This window comes from Scatophagus argus, chromosome 16 (assembly GCF_020382885.2).
Source record: "Scatophagus argus isolate fScaArg1 chromosome 16, fScaArg1.pri, whole genome shotgun sequence".
Lineage (NCBI taxonomy): Eukaryota > Metazoa > Chordata > Actinopteri > Scatophagidae > Scatophagus > Scatophagus argus.
Genome location: NC_058508.1, coordinates 8983900 through 9006584, shown reverse-complemented (window position 1 = coordinate 9006584; position 22685 = coordinate 8983900). Strand labels below are relative to the sequence as shown.

The window sequence follows — 22685 nt, the reverse complement described above, 5'->3', positions numbered from 1 at the left end:
TCTCACTTTAAAGGCAAATTATCTTCAGAGTAATAACCATGTGCTAGATGATGTTTTCTCTTTTTAAGTAAGGCTTGCAAATTCAAATTAAAAGAAAAAGTCATTCAGGTTTTTTCATTGATTATTTCCCTCATCCTACATACTCAGTGACATCTGTCTGTGTAGGGAGAATGTAGCAAGAACAAATTCACATTTTCTATTCCTCTATTTTTCATTCAAGCAGTGAACACCAGTGCAGACACACTGATGAAGGGGCCACTTCCACTCCCCACTTTGTGATAGCTCTTGTTTGACAAAGCCTACATACAAATGCACAAACACAGGTGGAGTGGATAGGATGAGGATGTTGTAGCCAAAATGAGACGGAGTGAGTGTGAATTCCCCGTTATAAACTCTAACTGTTTGAGGAAGAGAATTGACTGGATAGAGACAGCTTCGACCAAGGCAACAAAGATTAAAATAAAAAGATCTGATGATAGAGATTTGTCTCCAAGGGATTACAGGCTGCAAAAGCTCCTCAGGCTCCTGTTAAATAACAAGCTGCAGTTTAGACTACAGTGATGATTGTAGCCATAACTTCATGACAGTTAAGACAGAAGTGAGCAGTTACGCTGTTCACAGCCTCCAGTAAAGATGCGTTAAATGCATAAGACTCTTGGTTGCAGCTGTAGTTTGTTTTTGGTTTTTTTTTTATATACTGAGCAATTGTAAGACAGAATGTTAATCCACCCCATTATTATGTTGTTCAGAAGATTTCTTATTACAATGGAAATCACTGATATGCTGTGGAAGAAGAGAACACAGTGTTGATGCAGTGAGAAAATAATGTGGGAGTACTAGTTGGTGGTTGTTGCTGGAGGTGTTTTGTGGCAAATTCAAAGATAACATCTGTGATCACATGCATGCCTGTTGAGTTATACATCTGCTCTCACTGATTACACTGTTAGTTAACATCTAAACCAGCTTTCTATGTGGGAGCTCACCTTAAATGACGCTAAGGATAATCTGATCGTGCTTATTTTCAGTGCGAGTAATGCAGTTTTCTGAGAGGAGCCAGATGGTTTTATCTTTTGCAGTCAAGGTCTTGAGGAGGATTTGTTTATTTTTCTTTTTTTTTTTACAAGCACTTTTGAACTTTTGCACTTTTCGATGATGACAAACCCATTCCTGACTGATTTCAAAGGACTGCTTCATTCCTCACAAAACAGCAATCAGTCAGTTTTCAATGTATATAAAGTATATTGCTAATACAACCTACTATAGAACAAGCAGCAAAAGCAAAGAAGCATCCAAACAGCTAAAAAGGCTATTGAGTTGTCTAAAAGCTAAATGTGTCAATAGATCGTAACAAAGTAGTCATCTGTTTTTGTTATGCTTTGTCAATCCAGAATGTACAACTTGTCCATAAGTCCTTACTACATGTCCGAGGAAGGTGAAGACAGCCCATTCATCTGTTCGGCCGCCCGTGAGAACGGGATGCTGCGCTGCCATGATGTGCCGGCACACACAGAGGGCGGGGAAGAGTGCTCATTGGCTGCTTCCCACCAAAGTTCAGCTCTGATTGGATCAGCCTCTGTGGTGGGTGGGGCCAGTGTTAACGGCTGTGTTAACTGGAACCAGTACTATAATGTGTGTCGCCCTGGGGACCTGAACCCTCACAAGGGAGCTGTCAATTTCGACAACATCGGCTACGCCTGGATAGCCATATTCCAGGTGAGATGGGATTAATGTGCAGATTTGTATGTGTAGGCAAAGCATGGAGAGCAGGGTGTTAAGAATTTATATCCAGATTTTAATTTAAAGACTTGAGTTGAGATGGATGTGGTGAAAGATGAGAGAGTAGTGAAGAGAGATCTTCCTTCATAATCATCTCACTGAGAAACAGTGAGCTACATTTGGTTCCAGTCATGCAGAAAGAAGTCGTGTGTCATAAGTTAACTTTGATAGAAAGCATGGCTTGTGAACATAATATGTCCGACTAGACTGTGAGCTTACAATTTCCTAAAAGTAAGAAGTGACTTTTCATGGTTTTATAGGCCCCTTTGGGCTGAAAGCCCAGTGGGACGTGAGATGAGTTTCTAAAAACTAAAGCTATCAAGGAGATTGTTCTATATATATATGAGGATAAACACAAGCTGCTATTGCATGCATTAACTGGTATAATTAAGGGTTTACCAACAAAGCAATGATGCTGAGCTGATGCCACACCGCGAGCCAGTATAAATGCTCTTTGTTTGCATATACAAATCAGTCATCAGTCAAAAAATTTGTAAACCTTTTTTTTTTTTTCAGGTGTGTTAAAATTTCAAAATGGCCTTTTTTTAGAAATTTCTCCACTCCGGCCATCAGAGGCCATGTGTCATGAAAACTGTTTCTCCCCCCACTCGCTGGTTGTGAAAATCTATTTTTCTTTTTCTCTCTTGCTGATTCCAGCTCCCCCAGGAGCCGTGACAGGCTTTTCCCTATCACACTCTTTGTGCTAACAGTGTCTGTGCTGTTGTGATATGATTCCAGCTCTTTTAATAGATCTGTCCAGGATGTAACGATAGATCTGACTGCGTGTCTAATAGACTGCACAACATTACTTTCTCAAAATAGAGTCTTACCTTCAAATTACCCCAAACAGCACAAAGGCGCACAAGGACATCCATACTCACTTTTCGGTGAGTGTGTGTGTGTGTGTGTGTGTGTGAGTGAGTGAGTGGGTGTGGTTTCAGCTCACAGTCAGAGGCTTAAAGATTGGATTTTGCTGATTTTTTTTTCTTTTGTGATTGTTTAGCAAGCATCAATTTGAATCTTGGATACGATTAGTTTGGCTGCTGCCTGTAACATTCGTGTGTAGCAGGAATGAGAAGAAGAAATTTAAAGCTGAAGTTTGTATCATCTGGTTCTTACTATGTGTGTTTAAAATCTGTGATCATAACAGAGAAAAGTTTCAAGATATGTGATACATGTAATGCATGCGAGATAAATGGCATGTAGTTATAGAAACATTTACACTAACGATGGCACAGGCATTGATCACCTGGCAAAACAATTTAAACATTGCACAGACTATTTGAAAGGTGGATGGACACAGGAATAGGAACAGTGAGAGCCAAAGTGAGAGAGGATAAAGCAGTGGTTGAGATACAGCGGGAGAAAGCGAGAGAGTATGTTGAAAAACATAAAATATAGGGCTATTTTGAATGCTCAATGAGCTTTGTGGCTTGTTATCCCAATCTACAGCTTTATTCTGTCAGTGTCTGTAAATATAAGGACCATGAATTATATATGTCAGTGCGGGATTTTGAAAACATTTCAGCCCTTGGTTCCAAATTGAGTTAATTCAGAGATACCCTGGGACTCCTGCAGAGCACAACAAGCTGTTAACATGTCATGCTGGGTCCTGCAAAGGGTTTCTCCATATGCCAAATATAGCATGGCAGCTTCCCCTTCCCTTTGTTGACTGAAATTGAAAGTATCTCCAATTTTGCTAATTATACAATGTAGCCATCTTTAAGAAGTTAGGTTTGTTTAGGTTAGTTAGTTCCACTAGTTTACTACTTGGTTTTTTTTTTTCTTTTTTCTCTTTTTCATGGCGTCAAGGCTCATACTAGAATCCGGTAGTATGTGGTGTCAGTTAATTTTAAAGGAGGATGTCACTCAAAGCCTGATAAAAACAGATTAGTAAGAGTAAGAAGAATAAGAGCGGAAAAGGTGAGAAAGAAGAAGAGGTGACATGAAGAGGAGGCTGAGTAGAGAGATAAAGGATGACTGGAAGAGAGCAGGCATCTTAGGGCTATCAGGACAATGTTAACACCTACCTACAGGTTAATGACTGTTGACCACACACACACACACACCTGCTTTGCCAGACTGTCCATTAGGGTTTAAAAACAATGTGCAGGTTAAGTTATTCTCCAGTGACAGCTGAGGACGTGCTCTCTACTCCACATGTATGTCATGTACTCATGAATTACAGGATGTGGTGATTTGCTAGCTCTGATCCCTGATCCCTGATCCCTGATCTCTGACCTCCGATCTCCGGTGTCTTATCTCTGAAGGTGGGTCACAAACTGAGGAAGGGGATGGCCTGGGAATTAGTGATTTGTTGAGGTTGTCGCCTTTGACGCCTCTCTTATATAATTAACGTCAGCGATCTATATAATTAACTTTCACAACATTGCTTGACAGAGATGATTTATAGCAACAGTTGCTGCTCAAGCGTTGATGGTCCTTCGTGAATGTGTGGTTTTATTTGCAATAAACACAAAAATTCCAGTTCTTGTTGATTTGTATGAATGGATAGCTGCTTGGTTCTCTTGCATTCTAGTTGTTATATTAGCTGCCAGAATATTAATTCACCTAAATATGTATTTTGTTTGCTTGATGGCTTTGTACTCTATCTGTTTCTGTAGGATAAAAAGATGCATAATGATTACAAGTGTGTTTAATCTTGGAAAGAGAATCCTCGGCTCTTGTGTTAATCTGGTGCAAGGAGAGCATTCCATGAGAGAGCGGATTAGTCTCCCCTGGGTCTGTGTGTGTGTGTGTGTGTGTGTGTACATGAGGACAGTGTTCAGACACTTTAGTGTTTAGTGTGTGTTTGCTTGTGTCATTGTTGCATGTGTGCTGGCATCTGTAACGTGTTATGCCAGCTGAGGTGTAAATGTTGAGGTGTGAGCGTATTATTGGCTTGGCTGAGCTGAGCCATTGCTTTCACGTTTCGGCATCTCCACTGTTCATTAAGCATAGTGGCCACATGAAAGAGCCGCATCGGTGCCCTGGCACACTCACACACACACACACACACTCACCCACCCACACACACACGCACATAGAAGAAGTTGGAGGGACACCACAGGCTTTCTTCTGAGGAATATCCATTAGAAACAGAATTGGGAATGCACTGCATCCGAGCACTGCGTGCTTTGGATGCCCGTGTGCACAGTTTTGTGTGTGCATACGTGGGTGTGTTTGTCATATGTTTTTGAAGAAAAAAACAACAGGCAGAGCTATGGAGGAATGTTTTTCTATTTCCCTGCTCATTATAATACAGTGTCTCCCTTTCCATCTCTCTGTGTCCTTTTTTCTCCACCCCCAGGTCATCACACTGGAAGGATGGGTAGATATCATGTACTATGTCATGGATGCTCACTCCTTCTACAATTTTATATATTTTATACTGCTCATTATTGTAAGTACCCTTTTATATTTATTTTTTAGTTAATCTTTTAGCAGAGTGTGTTGCTAAGCCTCAGAAATCAAGCTCCAAAATAGAAACAAAATTCATAAAAAAAAAAAAACACTTTTGATTGGATCCAAAATATCTGGCACAGACTTTCATGGATCAACATGGGTATTAATTGAATGTGACTCAAGCAAATGAAAAAACGGCATTTTGCACATGAATTGCCAGTGAAAAGTTGTTCAGAATGTGAAGTTATGTTTGTCATTATATTTCAATCTACTACTCCCATAACAAACTGTTTATGTGCTCTGTTTTAGAAAACGTAGCAACAGAACCACTCTGAACTCAGAGCTATTTCTTTAATACTGCTCCTTACCTTACAGCTCTACACAGTCTGCAGTATTGTGGATTTATGGTGTTCAACAAATATGTGTGATGTGTTGCTCTTGAAAGATATCTTTGTGTACTTGCTTTTCACTCCTGCGTTGGAGAACCAGAATAACCTTTGAAGCATAACCTCCCTCTGTTGAAACTTGAGGACTTGTTATCGTGTATAATTTTGCTCTCATCATGCTGTTGTGGGGGTTTTCAAAGATCCCAGCTTCGGCTGTATTTTACAATGCTGTATGAGCTCGCTGCCTGCCTGTCGTTTGATGTAAAAGTGCTTATTATGCATTCTGAAAAGAGCAAGAAGGAGAGAGAGAGAGAGAGAGAGAGGAAGGAGTTAGCAGGAGAGAACGAACTGGAGGGAGGCTCAAAGGAAAAACAAAATGATTCATATAGAAAATGAGTGAGGCAGAAATTAATATAACTGAAAACATCAGTAAAAAAGATGGAGAAAGTGCTCTTCCGGTAACGCACAGTAATGGCACATAAAATAGACTTTTCTTTATTGACTTGATAGATATTTCTAACTTCCTGCCAAGGCCCCATTATCATAGCACAATTTAAATCAGAATTTGTAATTAGTGATAAAAACAAAGTCGTTTTTTTAATCAACCCAGTGTCTGGCCAAACAGGCCGCTTTTTTGTAATATATAAGCCTTAATGTGGTTTCCTGTTTACACAGTGTTTTATTAATATCTTGAGGGGGGATGACATCAACACTGCGTTGCTCCTCATATAAAATAATGTTAATATTTTAACAGCAAGATGAAAGGTTTCACTCACATATATGAGAGTACTTTTACAGAACCGTTTTATCACTCGAATTATTCTTTACCTCCCCAAACAGGTGGGCTCTTTCTTCATGATCAACTTGTGCCTCGTGGTCATCGCCACGCAGTTCTCCGAGACGAAGCAAAGGGAGAACGCTCTCATGAGGGAGCAGCGTGCTCGCTACATGTCCAACGACTCCACGCTCGCCAGTTACAGCGAACCGGGCTCGTGCTATGAGGAGATGCTGCGTTACATCAGTCACCTTTATCGCAAGCTCACACGCAGACTGCAGAGGATATACTCTGGATGGCACAGGTCAGACATGAGCTTTTTGTTTTTCTATTTCTATGTCCAAGAATATCTAGTCAAACATAGCTGGCAAGAAAGTAAGTCAATATTTTTTTTACAAGAGACTCCAAAGAGTCAGGATCTCCTTCTAAACATAACATTTTGCACCTGGGTTGATTCCTCATCCAAAGGGGGAGTAATGTGTCATATTAGAGACAACAATATAACAGGAAGCACAATTAAACCCGCTAGTCCCTGAGACATCAAACATATTGGGCCTGTAGTGGACCCATTTCATACATGCTTGAATTTTTTCTGTGATACTATAATCCCTTATTGTTGTTATTATTACCTCTTCATTGAAATTATAATCACACTTTTTTCCCCAGATTAAATTCATCAGGGCATTCCTCGACAGGTCATAGTCTTTGATGGTCCTCTTGTGTGTATTTCCAACTCTGTATGAGCCATTTGGGGCAACCAAAATGTGTTTTTGTTCAATGCATTTGTGTCAGTGTTCTTTGGTAGCTTTGGATCTCATATATTGTGCACAAGCCCCAAAGTTACTGAGAGCCATGTTAGAGGAAGCAAACATAAACACACAAAGAATAAATATTAGAAGTTTATCTAAACCTGGTACTGAAACCTTTTTTATCCACTTCAAACCAGTAAAAGGCGTAAAAAGGTGAATCCCAATGGCAGTGGCGGAGGCAGTAATGGCGGTGGTAATGGACACGGCCATGGCTCCAGCAGGGGCGGCGGGCCAGGTAACGCGTTGTGGTTGAGACCGATCCATAACCTCCTGCAGCACCATCAGCACCAGCACTGTCGCCTCACAAACGGGGGACAGCACACCATCAGCGCTGCAACCGCCGAGCGAACAGACGGAGAAGGAGGGCGGGCAGGAGGAGCGGAGGAGCTGGAGATGAAGTCGATTTCTGTCCGGAGAGGAAGCACAAATGGAAATAGCTGTGGCGGGAGCAGCAACTCGCCCGTTGTCAGCCAGGGCATGGGGTCATTGCTCGGGCGACTGAACGGGGGGATGAACTACCCGACCATTCTGCCATCATTTGTGTGCAGCTACAGCAGTAAGACGCCACCCCCCCACTCCCAGCAGTGTGGGCCCAGTCCGGAGCAGCACCCTACAAACCACCCAGTGTCTGAGCACACAGAGACGTTGAACAAGCTCTACCAGCTCATGGGACAGCACAGTAAGAGGACACACACGCATACACACACCCTCAGCACATCTAAGGACCACAGACTGACATGAATGTAGATGCTGTTACATGTGTGGGACAGTAAGACTTCTGGTTGAGTTTGAGTTTACTGATTAACATCATCTTTTAATCGCCATAAAGTCACAATTTAGGTTACATTACTGGAGCCTCAGGCGGCAGGAGGAAGGAGCAAACACCTCAGTCACATAACCACTAAGAAAATAAGCCAAACTTAACCTTTTTAAGACTGTGTAGTCCTTTTACATTTTCTTATTGGAACACTAATCTTTTTTTTATCTTGCTATTTTTCTTTCTTCTACCTGCATTTCTAATAGGTTTCACTGTCCTTTAATTCCCCTTCACAGTCTGTGCTTCATGCCCTGGATTTCCCCTGGGCTCCATTATGTTTTTGTCTCCACGCTCACTTTCATCTCCTGTTTTCATCTTCATTTTGTGCTCTTTCTTTTAACAGATATGTCTGTCCTCCTCCCAAGTTTGACCCGAGGTAGTTTCTGGCTACGTTTCTTATGTTTGTGTGTGCAGTAACATGCGGTGAAATCTTTGCAGTGACCGATCAATGTGACATATGTCTACATTTAATTAAGGCAGCATCCTTAGTTCATTCATGCATGGATAGGCAAAATATAGTGTACATTAGTAAGGCTTTAAATCACCAGATATGCCTGGAGCTGACTGCTTTTGCAGTAGCTAATGCAAACCTAATCAATGGACATATCTTTGCACACTTTATAAAAACACAATCAACACAAATGAGGAGATAGAGTCATGAAAGAAAATGTGGGAAATTATTCCTGATGTATGTTTTATACAAAGAATTATATCATACACAACTCACCTTCAGGCTGTTGCTGCCAGAGGAGTAGAGTAGCTTGGAATGGAAAGCAAAGAAGCCTTGCAGCAGACACATGACCATGGCATTCCTTATTCTGGTACAAGTCAGATTGGAAAGTTTGTGTAATCTTTTCCCTGTCTGCTGGGTATGATCCTACAGGTTCTACAGGCTGGGAGAAAGAATTCCATTATGCATAGTTAAATTGTCTAAATTGTTGGAAAAAGTCTTTAAAACCTGGTATCCATTACTCCATGGATGCCATGTAACAAGCTAACTGATTAGTTCAGACAAGGCAGATGGTCATACAAACTCATCTGTAACAGGCGCACTGCTAGCCGGGTCCGCAGCGAGAGGAGGCGGATGCCACATCACACTCGGTCTGAGCCTCAACCCTGATCACTCCACTATGTTTACATGTGCACGTTGACGAAAACTCCTGACCCTAAGACAGACAGAGGAACAGGTAGCATCTGCCTCAGCGTTCAGGAGAAGTAGTTATAGGAGCAAGCTGTGGAGGTGGGAGCATACTATAGTTTTAAAGGAACTATCCTGGCTTTTAGTTTTAATCCAAATTTTGATTTACAGATGCAGCTATCGTGTAATCTCAGCATTTCTTTTAAGTCTTGCTGAGGCTCTGCCTACCTTGACCACACATCACAGTGTGTGTACCTGTTTCAAGCAGCACTTAGTGAGTCCTGACAGGAAATCCATGTCTCAAGTGTTGCAGTCATCAGTGCAGAAAGGTGGGTAAAGGGGAGAATTGAGGGAGACTCCACAGTTAGTGTTAGGAGGTGTTAAGAAGAAAAGCATAAAGTATGACAGATTCAGATCCAGAAGGGGAAAGGATAGGAGAGGGAGACAGAGAGAAAATAAGTTTGTTCAAAAGAGAGAAAAAACATGGAGAGAGATGGGAAGAAGAGAAGACAGAAGGCAAGGGCAAGAGCATGGGGACAGAGAGGAGACAACATAAAATTGTGTTAGTTGCAAAGGAAAATGAAAAAGCACTGTCTGCCAACAAGCACACACGCCGTACACAGACAGATATTTAACACCTAATGGCTGCCGACACTCCAAAATTAATTAAGCACACACAAATTAGCTCCTTGCTGGAGTGAAGAGTTACTTTGTGACATGTGATAAATACAAAAAAGACAGCAATGAGGAGGAGTGCTGAAATAAGGCTTAAAAACAGCACCGGTCTGTTTAATGTGTTAAACTGTCAATACAGTCAATACACCTCTGATCTGCCCACAGTCAGTATGATTCCTTTGGGGAGTGAGGGTAACTCTTCACCTCTGCTACGAATGTGTGTTAAAGATCACACATTTTAAACTGACTTTAATGAACTGGGATTTAATGTTTTGCAGTTGACTGAATGCTCTTGTCTAAATGAGTAAACGTCTCCATTCACGGTCTGGCATTTCTTGATCTGGAGTTTCTAAATGTTTGCTTTCAGCTCTGTCAGATGATTCAGTGTTGGCTAAACCTTCTAATGGAATGAGCTTAAATGCTGTTTTTAGCTGAAAAGCCCCTTTCTACTGTAAGAGCACCAATGTTCTTGAGAACATTTTTCATTTATTAGTATAAATGTAACCTAATCTAATCTAATGTCATATAACTTAATGAGATAAAACTATATGCCAGACAGAGGTGTTGTCCCCTTGAGGAAATTTGTGAGAATAAAAGCGATCTGTCAAAAATTAGACAAATAGAAATGGAAATTTATTTGTAGTGATGATATTCAAGACAACAGGAAAGACGATGAGATACGATGACAACCCTCACATCCCTTTTTTTATAGCTCGAGGTACTAGATAGAGTTGTAAACAACATGTCGAATGAGCTTTTGAAGAGCAGATTTTTCCAGAAGTCATGTTGTGTTTTTGCAGTTCCTCTGTACAGATTTTAAGAGGATGTAGTCAGAGAACAGAGGGTGAAAGGAGTCAGCCAGCCTCTCGTACAGCGCTGTGGGTGAGCTCATAACACGCACTGCAGAAACCAGCTTACTTTGGCTTACTCAGCTTACTCAGATAGGACACTGAAATTTGCAAAATTTCACTTTAGAATCCTCCAGCTTTACCTTTATTTACATATCATGATGTCTCACTGTCTCCATTGTCTCCTATTATGCTTTTTAATGAGTGTTATAACGTTCTGTCATTCTTTGACATAAAACGCAAGTATTTTGCTCTGTTTGATGGCAATGCAGAGTTCAAATAAAACTACAATGTGGATGGATAAAGGTCATAACTAAGTACAAACACCCAAGGGTGTAATATGCTGTTGGTGAAGAGGACATGTCTTCCTTATTTTTTTTAATACTGTTTTTGCCACCCTCGTTTATATTCTTTTGGGTTGATTTTGATTTTATTTGCTAAAATCTTTCATCTTTCTGATTATCTGGCCACCATATTCAAAATAAGTGAAGAGGGAAGTTCATTAAAATGTTTGTGTACTCATTTGAGTAACCTTCAGTTATTCTGGTGCTCGAAGCAATAAGCTTAATGAGCAGTAGCGAATGATTTGCCGATTGCTTTTGTCCTTTGTTTGGCCTCTTTATCACTGTGCCCTGTTGGTGGAGCTTGCTGGAAAAGACATCAGGCTATTATTTAAAAGTTAATAATAGATGTTGTATTATAATAATCATAAAAATATGAAACCGATGTCCCCCCAAAAAACAGAACAAAATGTGAACTACTGGCTTGGATCAAAAATAATTTTTTTAAAGCAAACTTTGCATTTAGTTTCTCACAGTGGGGAATGGTGCAACAGGTGACTGGTTGAAGAAAAAAGAACTTCTAACTTGTTTGTCTTTGTCAGCGAAGATAACGAGACAGCAGCAGCACATTAGAGCAGCTCTAAAATTAAAAACCCTTTGCAAAATCTGACCATCCCCACCCGTCTCCACCCTGCAGGACGCCAGAGGCTGCTGTACCAGCTGGCAGGCGTGGTGCCCAGCCCTCTGCTCTTGGAGCTACTCAGCTGCCCTCTGTGTGCCCGTAGCCTGGAGACCTTGGAGCTGGAACTGGGAGACCTTGAGGGAGGCAGGGGAGAGGCTGACGGACTGCATGACTTCCCCCAGGTCAGAATGCATGGGGCGATGCACTAATGAAGACGGGATACAGTGGGGGTGAAGGTTGTGGGAGTGGTGGCATTTGGCATTAATACTGGTGGCGATGGTGGCCAAGTAAAAACTCAGGGCTGATGGAAGTCCAATTATGATAGATTTGTCAAAAAAATAATGCAACATATATATTTTTAAGGAGCTGTATTTGAAAATCCTTATGCTTCATATAAACATACTGTTGTTTTTTAATGCTTTTACTAGTTATTTTGAATATCTTCTAAAGCTACCATAACTGCTAAGTGAAACTCCCCTATCTTTGCTATAGGGTGGGGATCTAAGAGGTGGGCGAGGTCGCGGAAGACGCCGAGGGGTTGTGGAATACAAAAACGGAGTGGTTGGGGCCTGGATAGGCTTCAGGGAAAAACTGAAGAGGATTGTGGAAAGTAAATACTTCAACCGAGGGATCATGATCGCTATCCTGGTCAATACTCTCAGCATGGGGATAGAATACCACGAGCAGGTAAGAATAATAAGATGTATGAATAAACGAAAGCCCTCATTGGTTCATATCTATGGTTCAGAACTGTAAGGGCTGTGAGGAGCTAGTGTGATGAGAAGTTTTGACCGTCAGACATGCCCCTTTGTTTGTTGAAATGACATTTGGTTGTCTGAGAGTCGAAATGAGAGTGTGGCAAGATGCGGAGGAGGGGTGGACTGGGTTGAGGAAACGACGAAAGAGAGGGGGAGTGGAGGAGCGGTACCCATACACACACACGCACAGTCCAGGATTATGTTTCTATTTTAGCCTGTGTGGCCAACATCTGGGAAGTATCCGCCTAATAATACAACTCCCCGTTCCCTCACACACACATTCACACGTTCATCAACAGAGTTTTTACACCCAAGTAGGTGTATTATATATGCATACACACGCACACAACCTTTTCATTTCCCACCAGTGCAGGAAATGGCTAAAAAATCCAATGAGAAGATTCTAGTGCATGCACACAGTCCATTTCCTCCTTTCCCTTCTCTGTCTCTAATTCCCTCTCAAGGGGATGTGTGCGTGTGTGTGTGTTTCTGTCTTTGTGGTATAAACATAAGGAACGACTGGGAGAGCCATGGCCTTATTGGGCCAATAACACACACACACACACACACACACACACAGATTGAAATGTTATGTAAGAGTTCCTCCTCCCCTCACCACTAGTCATCCCTCTTATGTGACATCTAGCCAAACTTTATGGGATGAGTTTTTTTGTGTGTGTGAGTGTGTGAAGAGGTGTATAAATGTAGGTGGCCCAGTGTAGACAATGCGTGTGGATGTGTGTGTATGTGTAGAGAGAGAGGGACGATGCTTGTTTAGTCTACGTTTATACTAATTCCCGATTGGGAATAGATCGCTGTTACCAAATCTGCATAGAAATTAAAAGTCCATGTGTGAACTGATATGTAAAAATTGATCTCAAATACATCGTTCGGTAATCTGATTTTCTTTACACACACATCTCAACACACTGACATTACATATCATTAGCCAGCAAAAACATTTTTCGGTTCATTATTCAACACCATAGCTCAGGAAGGGTAGACTTTGGCCATATTTCACGTTTGGTCAGATACTGAATTGATCCTAATCATGGGTGTCAACCTTGAAATTGTGCTGATTGTGTAGATCGTCTCTGCTGCTGGGTTGAAGATGTGTGTGAAACATCGATCTTTTAGAATTTGTGGCTTCGTTGCAGCAACAGCAATATTTAAAGCATCATAATACACCACAAGATCATTGGTTTTGATGATCTTGAGCTTCAAGGGGTTGTGGTTGCACCGTGTGACGAAGCTCTCCTTCAGTCCTCGGAAATTCTCTGTGAAAATAGTTTCTAAATGAGGAAGGCAAGATTCTCGCTGGAAATTATTCACTGGAATTATATATTCATGTAGTGATAAATTTAGCCAAAAATACACTTAATTCTTTTATTAAACTCCTTCACTACTTTTATTATATGAGTCTGGACAGACATGGATGTAAACTAGACCTCGACTGGCTGACGGAGACTGCAAGGTAATTCTGGTTATTTATGTGGGTGTCCTGCTTTATAGTGAAGGCTGCTCTTCTTCCCTGCCAGAGAGGCTGCATTTGTGCGTGTGTGTGTGTGTGTGCATACGTGTGTCAGTGCAAATCTCTGTTCTGTTCATCTTACTCTTAATGCCAAGGTCATATGCACTGTTGTATTCAAACACCCAAAGACTCATTTGAAATGTCTTCTACCAGGCACCGACACAATATTTACTTCTGATTGATCACCTGGCCTGTCACACATAATAACAGAAGTGCAAAGCTACATATAAAGCGATAGTTCAAAAAGCTCATTTGGGACTGCAGTACATATTGACATATGGTTAAGAGCTTCTAGTTATTTTGAAACCACTTAGTTGCTAATGATCATGGCCATCTAGAACTGCTCCCATAAAATAACATGGGATACAGCAGACAACTCAAGGTGGCCTTGAGGGGATTTATTAATAGAGGGAAGAGTGTTTCATTTCATTTTCCCCTCCCACATTTTTTATCTGTGGTCACAAGACTTTAATAGAACCTGCTTCTCTAACACTTAAACTTTACAACCCCTGAACTGTTGCTTCCTTCCACCTTGCTGTCCGTAATGTTGTCACGAGCCAGAACTGGAACTTAAAGTCAGTGTGCTGAGTTAGTTTGTTTTAACATCAAACATCAAAATACAATACCAGAGAAGATGTTGATGTATGCTTATGCAGCCTCATTTAGCATTTCAAATGTTCAGCTCACAATTTGATGCGTTCATACGGTGGCCCTGAGAGCTCATCTCACTGCAACTTATCTTTGATATACTACTACTACTGTTGTCTACTTGTTTCAGTGCATTGAGCTGTCAGGGTCACCATACCTTCAGCTGTTGCTGTATTTATTATTACTGTATTGTTTAAACCTACTTTGTCAGCCATATTGCCCACTGATCACTCTGTAAGGCAGTAAGTAAAAATAAATTTGTCGTCCTGTCAGCATAAAAAGGACTGTGCAGCTTTGTATGAAAATTATTGCCTGGTGTGATGACATTGAGCCAAAAGGTAATGAAAATGTCACTGGTCCACTGTTAAATAATAATGTATGGGAGCCTGCTGTACTGTGACTTCTTAAGATATAGCTGGCTAAGGGCTCCTATAAGGCTTTGTTGAAGTGTTTTAAAGTTTTTTATGCTTTGGCTGGATGGTGAAAGAGTCTCTGTATTGTCTGTCTGGCTCTTAAAAAAAGTCTCATTCTCACAACAAAAGCTGCGATCCAGTCCCCTGATATTGCTTCTGTGCCCTTTTATTTTTGCACAGGCATTTCTGCTTCGGTGTTCAAGCTTCAAGACTGTCCCAGTTAACTCAAGAGCCTATCACCCAAAAACAATAAAGTTATAGAAAGAGAGATATAGTGTCCTTGCACTGCACAGAATACTCCACATAGTTCATATTGACAGTGAGGTCGCCAGTGCAAAAGCAGTCAATCTTTGAACTGCTGTCAAACCAATGCTGTAATGTTATTATTGGATCAGTAGATAGGCATGGCTCACACACACACACACACACACACCTTTTCCTGTAGTTGATAAAGCCAGTGATGAAATGGATTAGACAAGCTCCATTTCAGAATGTCCAACAGGCTGTTTTGTCTTAGCAACGACAGCATAAAATTGAAACACTTGTCAGTAATCAGACAGTGATGTATTTTTCTAACAACAAATTAAATATCCTTGCAAGGTACAAAAAGCCAGTTTGTTATGCAGTGAGGTCCAGGATCTCATTGCATAACATCCACTTTGCATGAATGCAGAATGGGCCATTAATGTGTGTGTTATTATGACGCTGGTTGAGGTATTTGTAGCAACTGCTGGCTAAAATCGCATTCTATGAACTGCTCATATGTTTTGTATGAGTCAGTAACTACTGCATAGCTGACAGACACCTCTTTCCTTGAGAGGTGGCGAACAAAATTTTGACATTTAACTCTCCATAGGATATTCTGTGTTTCTGTATGTCTGTGATGGAGCGAGGTGATCTGTGATCATCATCCTCAGTTGTACTTCAGCTGAAATGAAAAGTTGTTTTTCATCAAAATGTCCTTTTATGTAACTGTATTTAATATTATGTTTTATTTTGCTCGTTGTCATCAAACATATAATTGTAAATTCCATTCAGTTCAATTAAAGAGTTTGGTCTAAACCCGGTCTAATTGGAAAGATAACTGTGAGTTGGCGCTATACAAATATAACTAAATAATTTATAATTTGTTAGAATTTTCAACAGCAGTAAACACAGAAACAACTCAGGATGTTTCTGCAATTTGCTGATAGTGCAGAGCAGCCCATGCTGAAGGCTAACTCTTCTCTCTGGCAGTAGCACGACATCTGGGATTTCATATATTAATCTTGCCTCTGTGTTTGTTAGTGCACTGCCTGCTCTCCTACACTGTGGGCCAGGACACATAATGGGCTTTGAGCATGTTGCTTGTTGATCCTCGTGAAAAGAGCCACAGTTTTATTGAGACTGCCATGCATGACATGAGAATAAAAGTTATAGGCTTAAGGGCTTTACAAACTGCAAGGCTCACTAGAGAGTATACAAATTTACAGTTTAGAATGATTTAGTTGTCTGGGGATCATACGTATTTGTGAATGCACAAAGTTTGTTAGCACTGAAACGTGGTACATACTTGGAATAAAAAGAAGAAAGAGTACTAGAAAGCTTTATGTTTATTGCAAGAGATCATTGGAACAATACATTTTCCACCTTGTAGACAAGCATCAAACTTAATCTGCTGCCATTTAATGAACCATTTGATGTTTTGATTTACATGGCCAAGAGAGAAACTCACCATCTGAACTCAAATGTGCCACAATGAGAGCCAAAGGTTACAAATTTTGATCCGAGTGGGTACATTTTGATCAATGATGAAGCTCTAGCAAACAGTTTCTGTCAAGAAATTCAGATTACATGGCTACATAATGTGTTTACCAGAACACAAAGCTGTTGTGTTTTTCATAAAAGACTTGACCAGATGCTTTGTGAGAGGGACTCAGTCACATCTTGCTGCATGAGTGACTGTACTGTGAGGTAAGTGGAGTAGATCAGCAGCGATGGATCGGTGCTGCTGGTCCTATTTGATTGATTGAGCCTGACCGCAACTCTGAAATTGATAACGTCTCTGCACTAGGGGCACTAAAACCAGAGTGGTTTTACTACCCTGTGATAGTAAAGTGGAGATATTAACATTCTTTCTTTCTTTCTTTCTGTCTTTTTTCTTTCTTTCTTGCTATCTTTCTTTCTATCTTTCTTTCTTTCCCTCCAGCCTGAAGAGTTGACTGATGTGTTAGAGATCAGTAACATCGTTTTCACCAGTATGTTTGTCCTGGAGATGGGCTTCATGCTGCTGGCCTTTGGCTTGTTTGGATACATCAGGAATCCATACAACATCTTCGACAGCATCATTGTTATTATCAGGTAATATTAATCCATGTAGATTTCACAAAGTAGACCACTGCTAAGCTCAGAGACACCCCATGTTCTGAATTCCTCTGATCCTTGTGTCTGGAGTATCAGGTTTACTGCCACGCTATCCATCTTTACAGTGGCTAAGATTGGCACTTTGATGATAAATCACACACAGGCAATTTTACTTGCTGCCACAGCAGATTCTTGACGCTGTCAGGAGTCGAGGGCTGTTGTGTGGCTGTCATTGGATCAGGAGACCTTTTGATGTGTGATCATGTTACTTTTTGCTACTGAGGGGGAATTACCTTTGTAGTTACTCCACATTCACTCAAAGTGAATCCCTTTCAAAATAAAATGTGTGCAACATATTGTAATGTCATAATAATATAGTATAATATATATTATATAAATAATAATAGAACTTCCAATTTTTAAAATGTTCAATAGTGGTTTAATACAAATTTGTGTGATTGTTCTCAGTGTGTGGGAGATAATTGGTCAAGCAGATGGCGGGCTGTCAGTCCTGCGAACTTTTCGTCTGCTGCGGGTTCTGAAGCTGGTTCGCTTCCTGCCCGCCCTGAGGAGACAACTGGTGGTGCTGATGAAGACTATGGACAACGTGGCCACATTCTGCATGCTGCTCATGCTTTTCATCTTCACATTCAGGTATGCACAAATTCATCAAGTTCATCCAAATGCATCCGTTAAAATCATGGTAAAAACATTTTCTTGTTTTCTACAGTATACTGGGTATGCATCTGTTCGGTTGTAAATTCAGCCTTCGGACAGAGAACGGAGACACCATCCCTGACCGCAAAAACTTTGACACTTTACTCTGGGCCATCGTCACTGTGTTCCAGGTTAGTTTTCATTTTAAACTGTGATATTGTTGGTTAGGGTTTTTGCTGTGTTAGTTGTATTAATATTGTTAGATCTGTATGTATTACCAATAATTAATTTCTGCTCTGTCTATCTGCAGTTCAACTGATTTGTGTACTTTTACAGATTGTGATGATGATGTGATTCAAAAGTGCGTTCTCTTCTTTTTGTTTGGCAAACCTGTGACCTGAAACACGAATGTTTAATACCTGTGACAGAAAGACGTTGCTTTTAAGAAATGTCCTTGAACGTTTCCCGCTGACTTATTTGAACTTGCAGTATAAAGACCTGTACAGCAAAACCATCAAGAGAGAAAAACTTTCCTGCAGGGGTCGACAGATATGTTACTTGCCTAACTTCAAAATGAGAGCTCAAACAAGCTTCTTGCTGGCTCGTATTATAACAGAGTGAACATTAGTGGAAATGTATGACTGTAAGAAAAACGTCAGCTGTAGTCACATCCTTCACACAGTGTACATGTAAGAGATAAACTGGCCAGAGTGTTAATGTATGTACATTTTTATCCCAGCATGTCCCAAACCAAAATGTCAAATTTAGCCTAGCGTGTCCTTATGCGTATGTGCACCTGTGTATGTGTGTGAGTGTGTGTATGTGTTCTGCTCATCCTTCAAACGCTGTGAAATGAGAAATTCTGCTTATGCACTCCCTCTTTCACACCCTCTTACTATTTCTATTTTTTGCTCTTCTTATGTGGATATATTGTTCAATCGCTCCAGATAGGCTGTCCTCTTTTCTATACTGGATGTGTCAGCACAAAGCTAGAACACAGAAGGCAGTGGACTGTCTCGCTTTGGTGTGTGTTTAGGAGTAAGATGCTGAAAAGGCATTTTACCCAGAACTGACGTGTCATGTGAAGGTGTAGCACACACACACACACATACACAGACACGCTCTGTACTCAGTATAGTTTGCTGGTGGAGTAGCTCCAGTACACACAAACCTGCGCCCGCATGCATATATGCGTTCACATAGACAGCACAGTGACTTGCCTTCCTGCTACAGCGTTTTGAGTGGGCAGAGATGGAGTGAGCATTCATGCTGCATCATGAACACCGTCCTACTTAAAAATGCTTTCATCACTCACACTGATTTGGGCACATGCAGGCACACACAGCACTGCATGTTAACTATGTGAATGAAGTTAAAGTATTGTGGCAGTATGTCAATAAAAGTAGCCCACTGCTGGGTTTTACAAAGCATAGAGAACCCCTGACAGCACTATAGGTTAATATATGCAATAAAGCTCAGTTTCTTGCTTCTTCTTTCCATCTCTCTCACTTTCTCTGTCATTTGTGCCATCTTTTCTTTAACCTCTGACCATTTTTTCTTCTTGTTCTTGGTGTCTTCATTTCTGTGGCCTGTCCTGTTTTTCTTTCTTTTTCTTTTTTTGAATTGCGCCTCACTAAACTGAATATTCCCTCTGAGCTCTACTTCTTCTTTATTTATGCCTAAGTCTCTTGTCTGTGTTTCACTCAATCTATAGATTCTTACTCAGGAGGACTGGAATGTGGTGTTGTATAATGGCATGGCCTCCACCTCTCCATGGGCAGCTCTCTACTTTGTTGCCCTTATGACTTTTGGCAACTACGTGCTCTTCAATTTACTCGTGGCTATCTTAGTTGAGGGCTTTCAGGCTGAGGTGAGAACAACTTTTGTTTTGTTTTTTCTTTTAATTCGTTGTCTTTCAATTTAAAGACAGCTTATTTTACATCACTGTTGGCCAACATAACTGAAAACAACTGAACACCATATTGTCAAAGTTAGTATCACTTTAGTTATCCATTCTCTGACCACTGGACTCATGTTGTTGCCTGGAAAAGTTGGTTTAATCCAATTACAGTTTCAGTGTCAGGGAAATGGCATAAAGATTAGTGTCTAATTGTTAACGGCATCTCTCATCCACAATTGTGTGAGTGCAGCATGATGATGTTCTCTTGCTTTTAATTAACCCCCAATGGACCCATTTGAGGGCTGCAGGTCTGGACTCTCAATTACCAAACTGTCACGTCATGCAAGGCATTATTGCTTTTAAAGAAGATGAGGGAATCAGAATTATAACGAGACCCTGACACACCCACTGATTGTTTAAGATCATCAGCTCTTCCTCATCCAGCCTTGAAAAAAATGCTTATTTGTGTGTGCGTGTTGTAGGGTGATGCTAATCGTTCAGAGTCAGATGATGAGAAAAAATCGGACAACTTTGAGGAGGACGAGAAGGTGGAACAACTCAGAGACACTGGTAGGTTAAATGACAGCGCAGATCTTCAATTCAAATTACCTGTCTTTCTGTTCTGATTGTGTAATGACCGATTAAAAACTGTATACTGTAAACATAATAACTGAATGAATAAATCAAGAAGATAATGATGAATCTCTCTTCCTTGTCCACCACAGAGCTAAAAATGTACTCTCTGATGATGACTGCCAATGGACACGTTGACCCTCGTGGCTCGATGGCTCCTCCTATAATCATGCGCACAGCCGCCACACCCATGCCTACTCCGAAGAGCTCCCTGGGACCTGAGTCTATGCTTGGAGAAGATCTCATGTACAGAGAGGGGGCACCTGGCGATGCGGGATTGGGCTTTTCCGAGGCAGAAGTTAGTCACACAGAGTCTCGCCGTGGAAGCTCCACCTCCATGGACCCCTTAGCGTATGACCAGCGTTCTCTGGTGAGTTGCATCAAACACACCCAGGGGCCGTTTGTCTGTCCATTCACAGCCCAGCATGTTGTATTTATATTGTATTTTCTGACCTTATTATTAAACCTCTGTATCTCGGCAACCTGCAGAGAGGAGGAGGAGGATGGCTGCCAACAGCAACACCAAAGACTGCAGCTTTATAGCTTCAGTCTATGTAACTATTTATTGCAGGATGCTGTTAACCATGCAGACAGTGATTTATTCCACAAGTGAATCATGGATGAGCAAACCAAAATCTGGAATTATAGGAAGCCAATAATTACTTGCTGTTAGCTCAGGGGCAAGGGGAATTCCTTTGAAGTGAACATATTCAGTAAGCTGAGAATGTATGCATAAAATTTGATCTAGTAGCCAACTAGCATGTGAACAGTTAGAGACAAAAATGCAGCAATCAGTTGAGAGGTTCTTGCTCGTTCGTTGCCTACATTTTATTATTCCATGGATAATGTTGAACCCCTGTGGCAAATATCTTGAAAAATGTGCCCTTTGTCTAGAAAGAAGAGAGTGACATCAAATGTTTTACAGGTGAATAAAATCTACAGTTTAAAACTCAGTTTGAACCTTGAAACATCATTAAATAATATTAACCGTAACTTTTGTTGATGACTTTTTAGTTGGTCTCATGCTGTTTTTTAAACTACAGAGACATTTTCATATCCACATACACTCTGCTTACTTAGTTTTGCTGTCTTTCCAGAGCCTCTCAAGTCCCGGCCGGCGCTCCCCCCTTCCTCCACGCTCCTGGGGAAGTCGGCGCTCCAGCTGGAACAGTCTGGGAAGAGCACCGAGCCTCAAAAGGCGAGACACCAGCGGAGAAAGGGAGAGCCTGCTGTCGGGGGAGGGAGGAGAGGAGGAAGACAGCGGGGAGGATAAGGGGGAGGCTGGAGGAAGCAACAGACTACGGCTGGAGCCCTTGGAGCTGCTGCAGGTTTCTACTCTCTGCCCTTCCATTGTGGCAGAGTATGGCGACTGTAATGGGAGGACACTGACCTATGACCTCAATGTGAACTCAGACCCAAAGGAAGACTCCTCACCTGAGGACGACATGGATGATGACGTAAGTTATCATGAATCATAACTTTCAAAATAACAGTTGGAAATGTGGGGTCTCTTCACGGGTTTTAAAGGTCAACCGGCATGATATTCCATGATATTTTTGGCAAATCCAAAAAAAATATATATAAGTCTATGTGATGTCAGAAGTCAAAAGTGATGGAAATTGTGTGTGTGTGTGTGTGTCTGTATGAAGTGGAGTAGGGTGTACTCAGGGTTGGCTTTGGATGACCTCTGTTGAGTCTGTCTTGCTGGTTTTATTGGCTCCAAATTGAGTTTACAAAGCCATGAAATCCACTATAACAAAAGGCCTCTCCCTGGACACACTGAATACGAGAGGCTTAAAACTCTACCAGTATGCGTGTGTGTGTGTTTGCATGTGTATGTGCAAAACCATGCGTCAATGTGTGTGTGTAACCTGTCAGCTGAGATGTGTGTGTGTGTGCATGTGGTTCTCTTTGTACATCTGTCTCAGGGATTACAGATTACAGCTCCAAGGATATCTGAGCAGTAGGTTCTTTTTATCCAGTTTACCCACACACTTACTATTAGACACACACACACAGAAGGACACACCCAGATGCACACATGCTTACACCAGCAGCAGTTTGCCAAATAATCAGCGCCTCAGAGGCTTGACTTTGGACTGTTTTTAATTAGAATCCTGAAATACAGAAGCTGCACACCTAAGCTTTCTAATGTTTGTTGTATTATAAACTTTAATGAGTTTCACAACACTTTCTAGCTGCTAAGTTGG

The 22685-nt window shown here is 41.2% G+C and overlaps 1 protein-coding gene across 3 annotated transcripts in view; it reads left to right on the top strand.

Moving 5' to 3' along the window:
• cacna1ha (calcium channel, voltage-dependent, T type, alpha 1H subunit a) overlaps window positions 1–22685 on the top strand; it is a 146246-nt gene that overhangs the window by 100235 nt on the left and 23326 nt on the right. For all 3 annotated transcript variants that reach the window (XM_046415589.1, XM_046415588.1, XM_046415590.1), the window contains 13 exons: window positions 1389–1713; window positions 5087–5179; window positions 6408–6646; window positions 7289–7830; window positions 11608–11774; window positions 12085–12279; window positions 17131–17282; window positions 17754–17939; window positions 18016–18133; window positions 19657–19812; window positions 20325–20412; window positions 20568–20845; window positions 21573–21932. In XM_046415589.1, coding sequence (XP_046271545.1) covers window positions 1389–1713; window positions 5087–5179; window positions 6408–6646; window positions 7289–7830; window positions 11608–11774; window positions 12085–12279; window positions 17131–17282; window positions 17754–17939; window positions 18016–18133; window positions 19657–19812; window positions 20325–20412; window positions 20568–20845; window positions 21573–21932 — 2899 coding nt within the window. The remainder of the gene's footprint in view (window positions 1–1388; window positions 1714–5086; window positions 5180–6407; window positions 6647–7288; window positions 7831–11607; window positions 11775–12084; window positions 12280–17130; window positions 17283–17753; window positions 17940–18015; window positions 18134–19656; window positions 19813–20324; window positions 20413–20567; window positions 20846–21572; window positions 21933–22685) is intronic.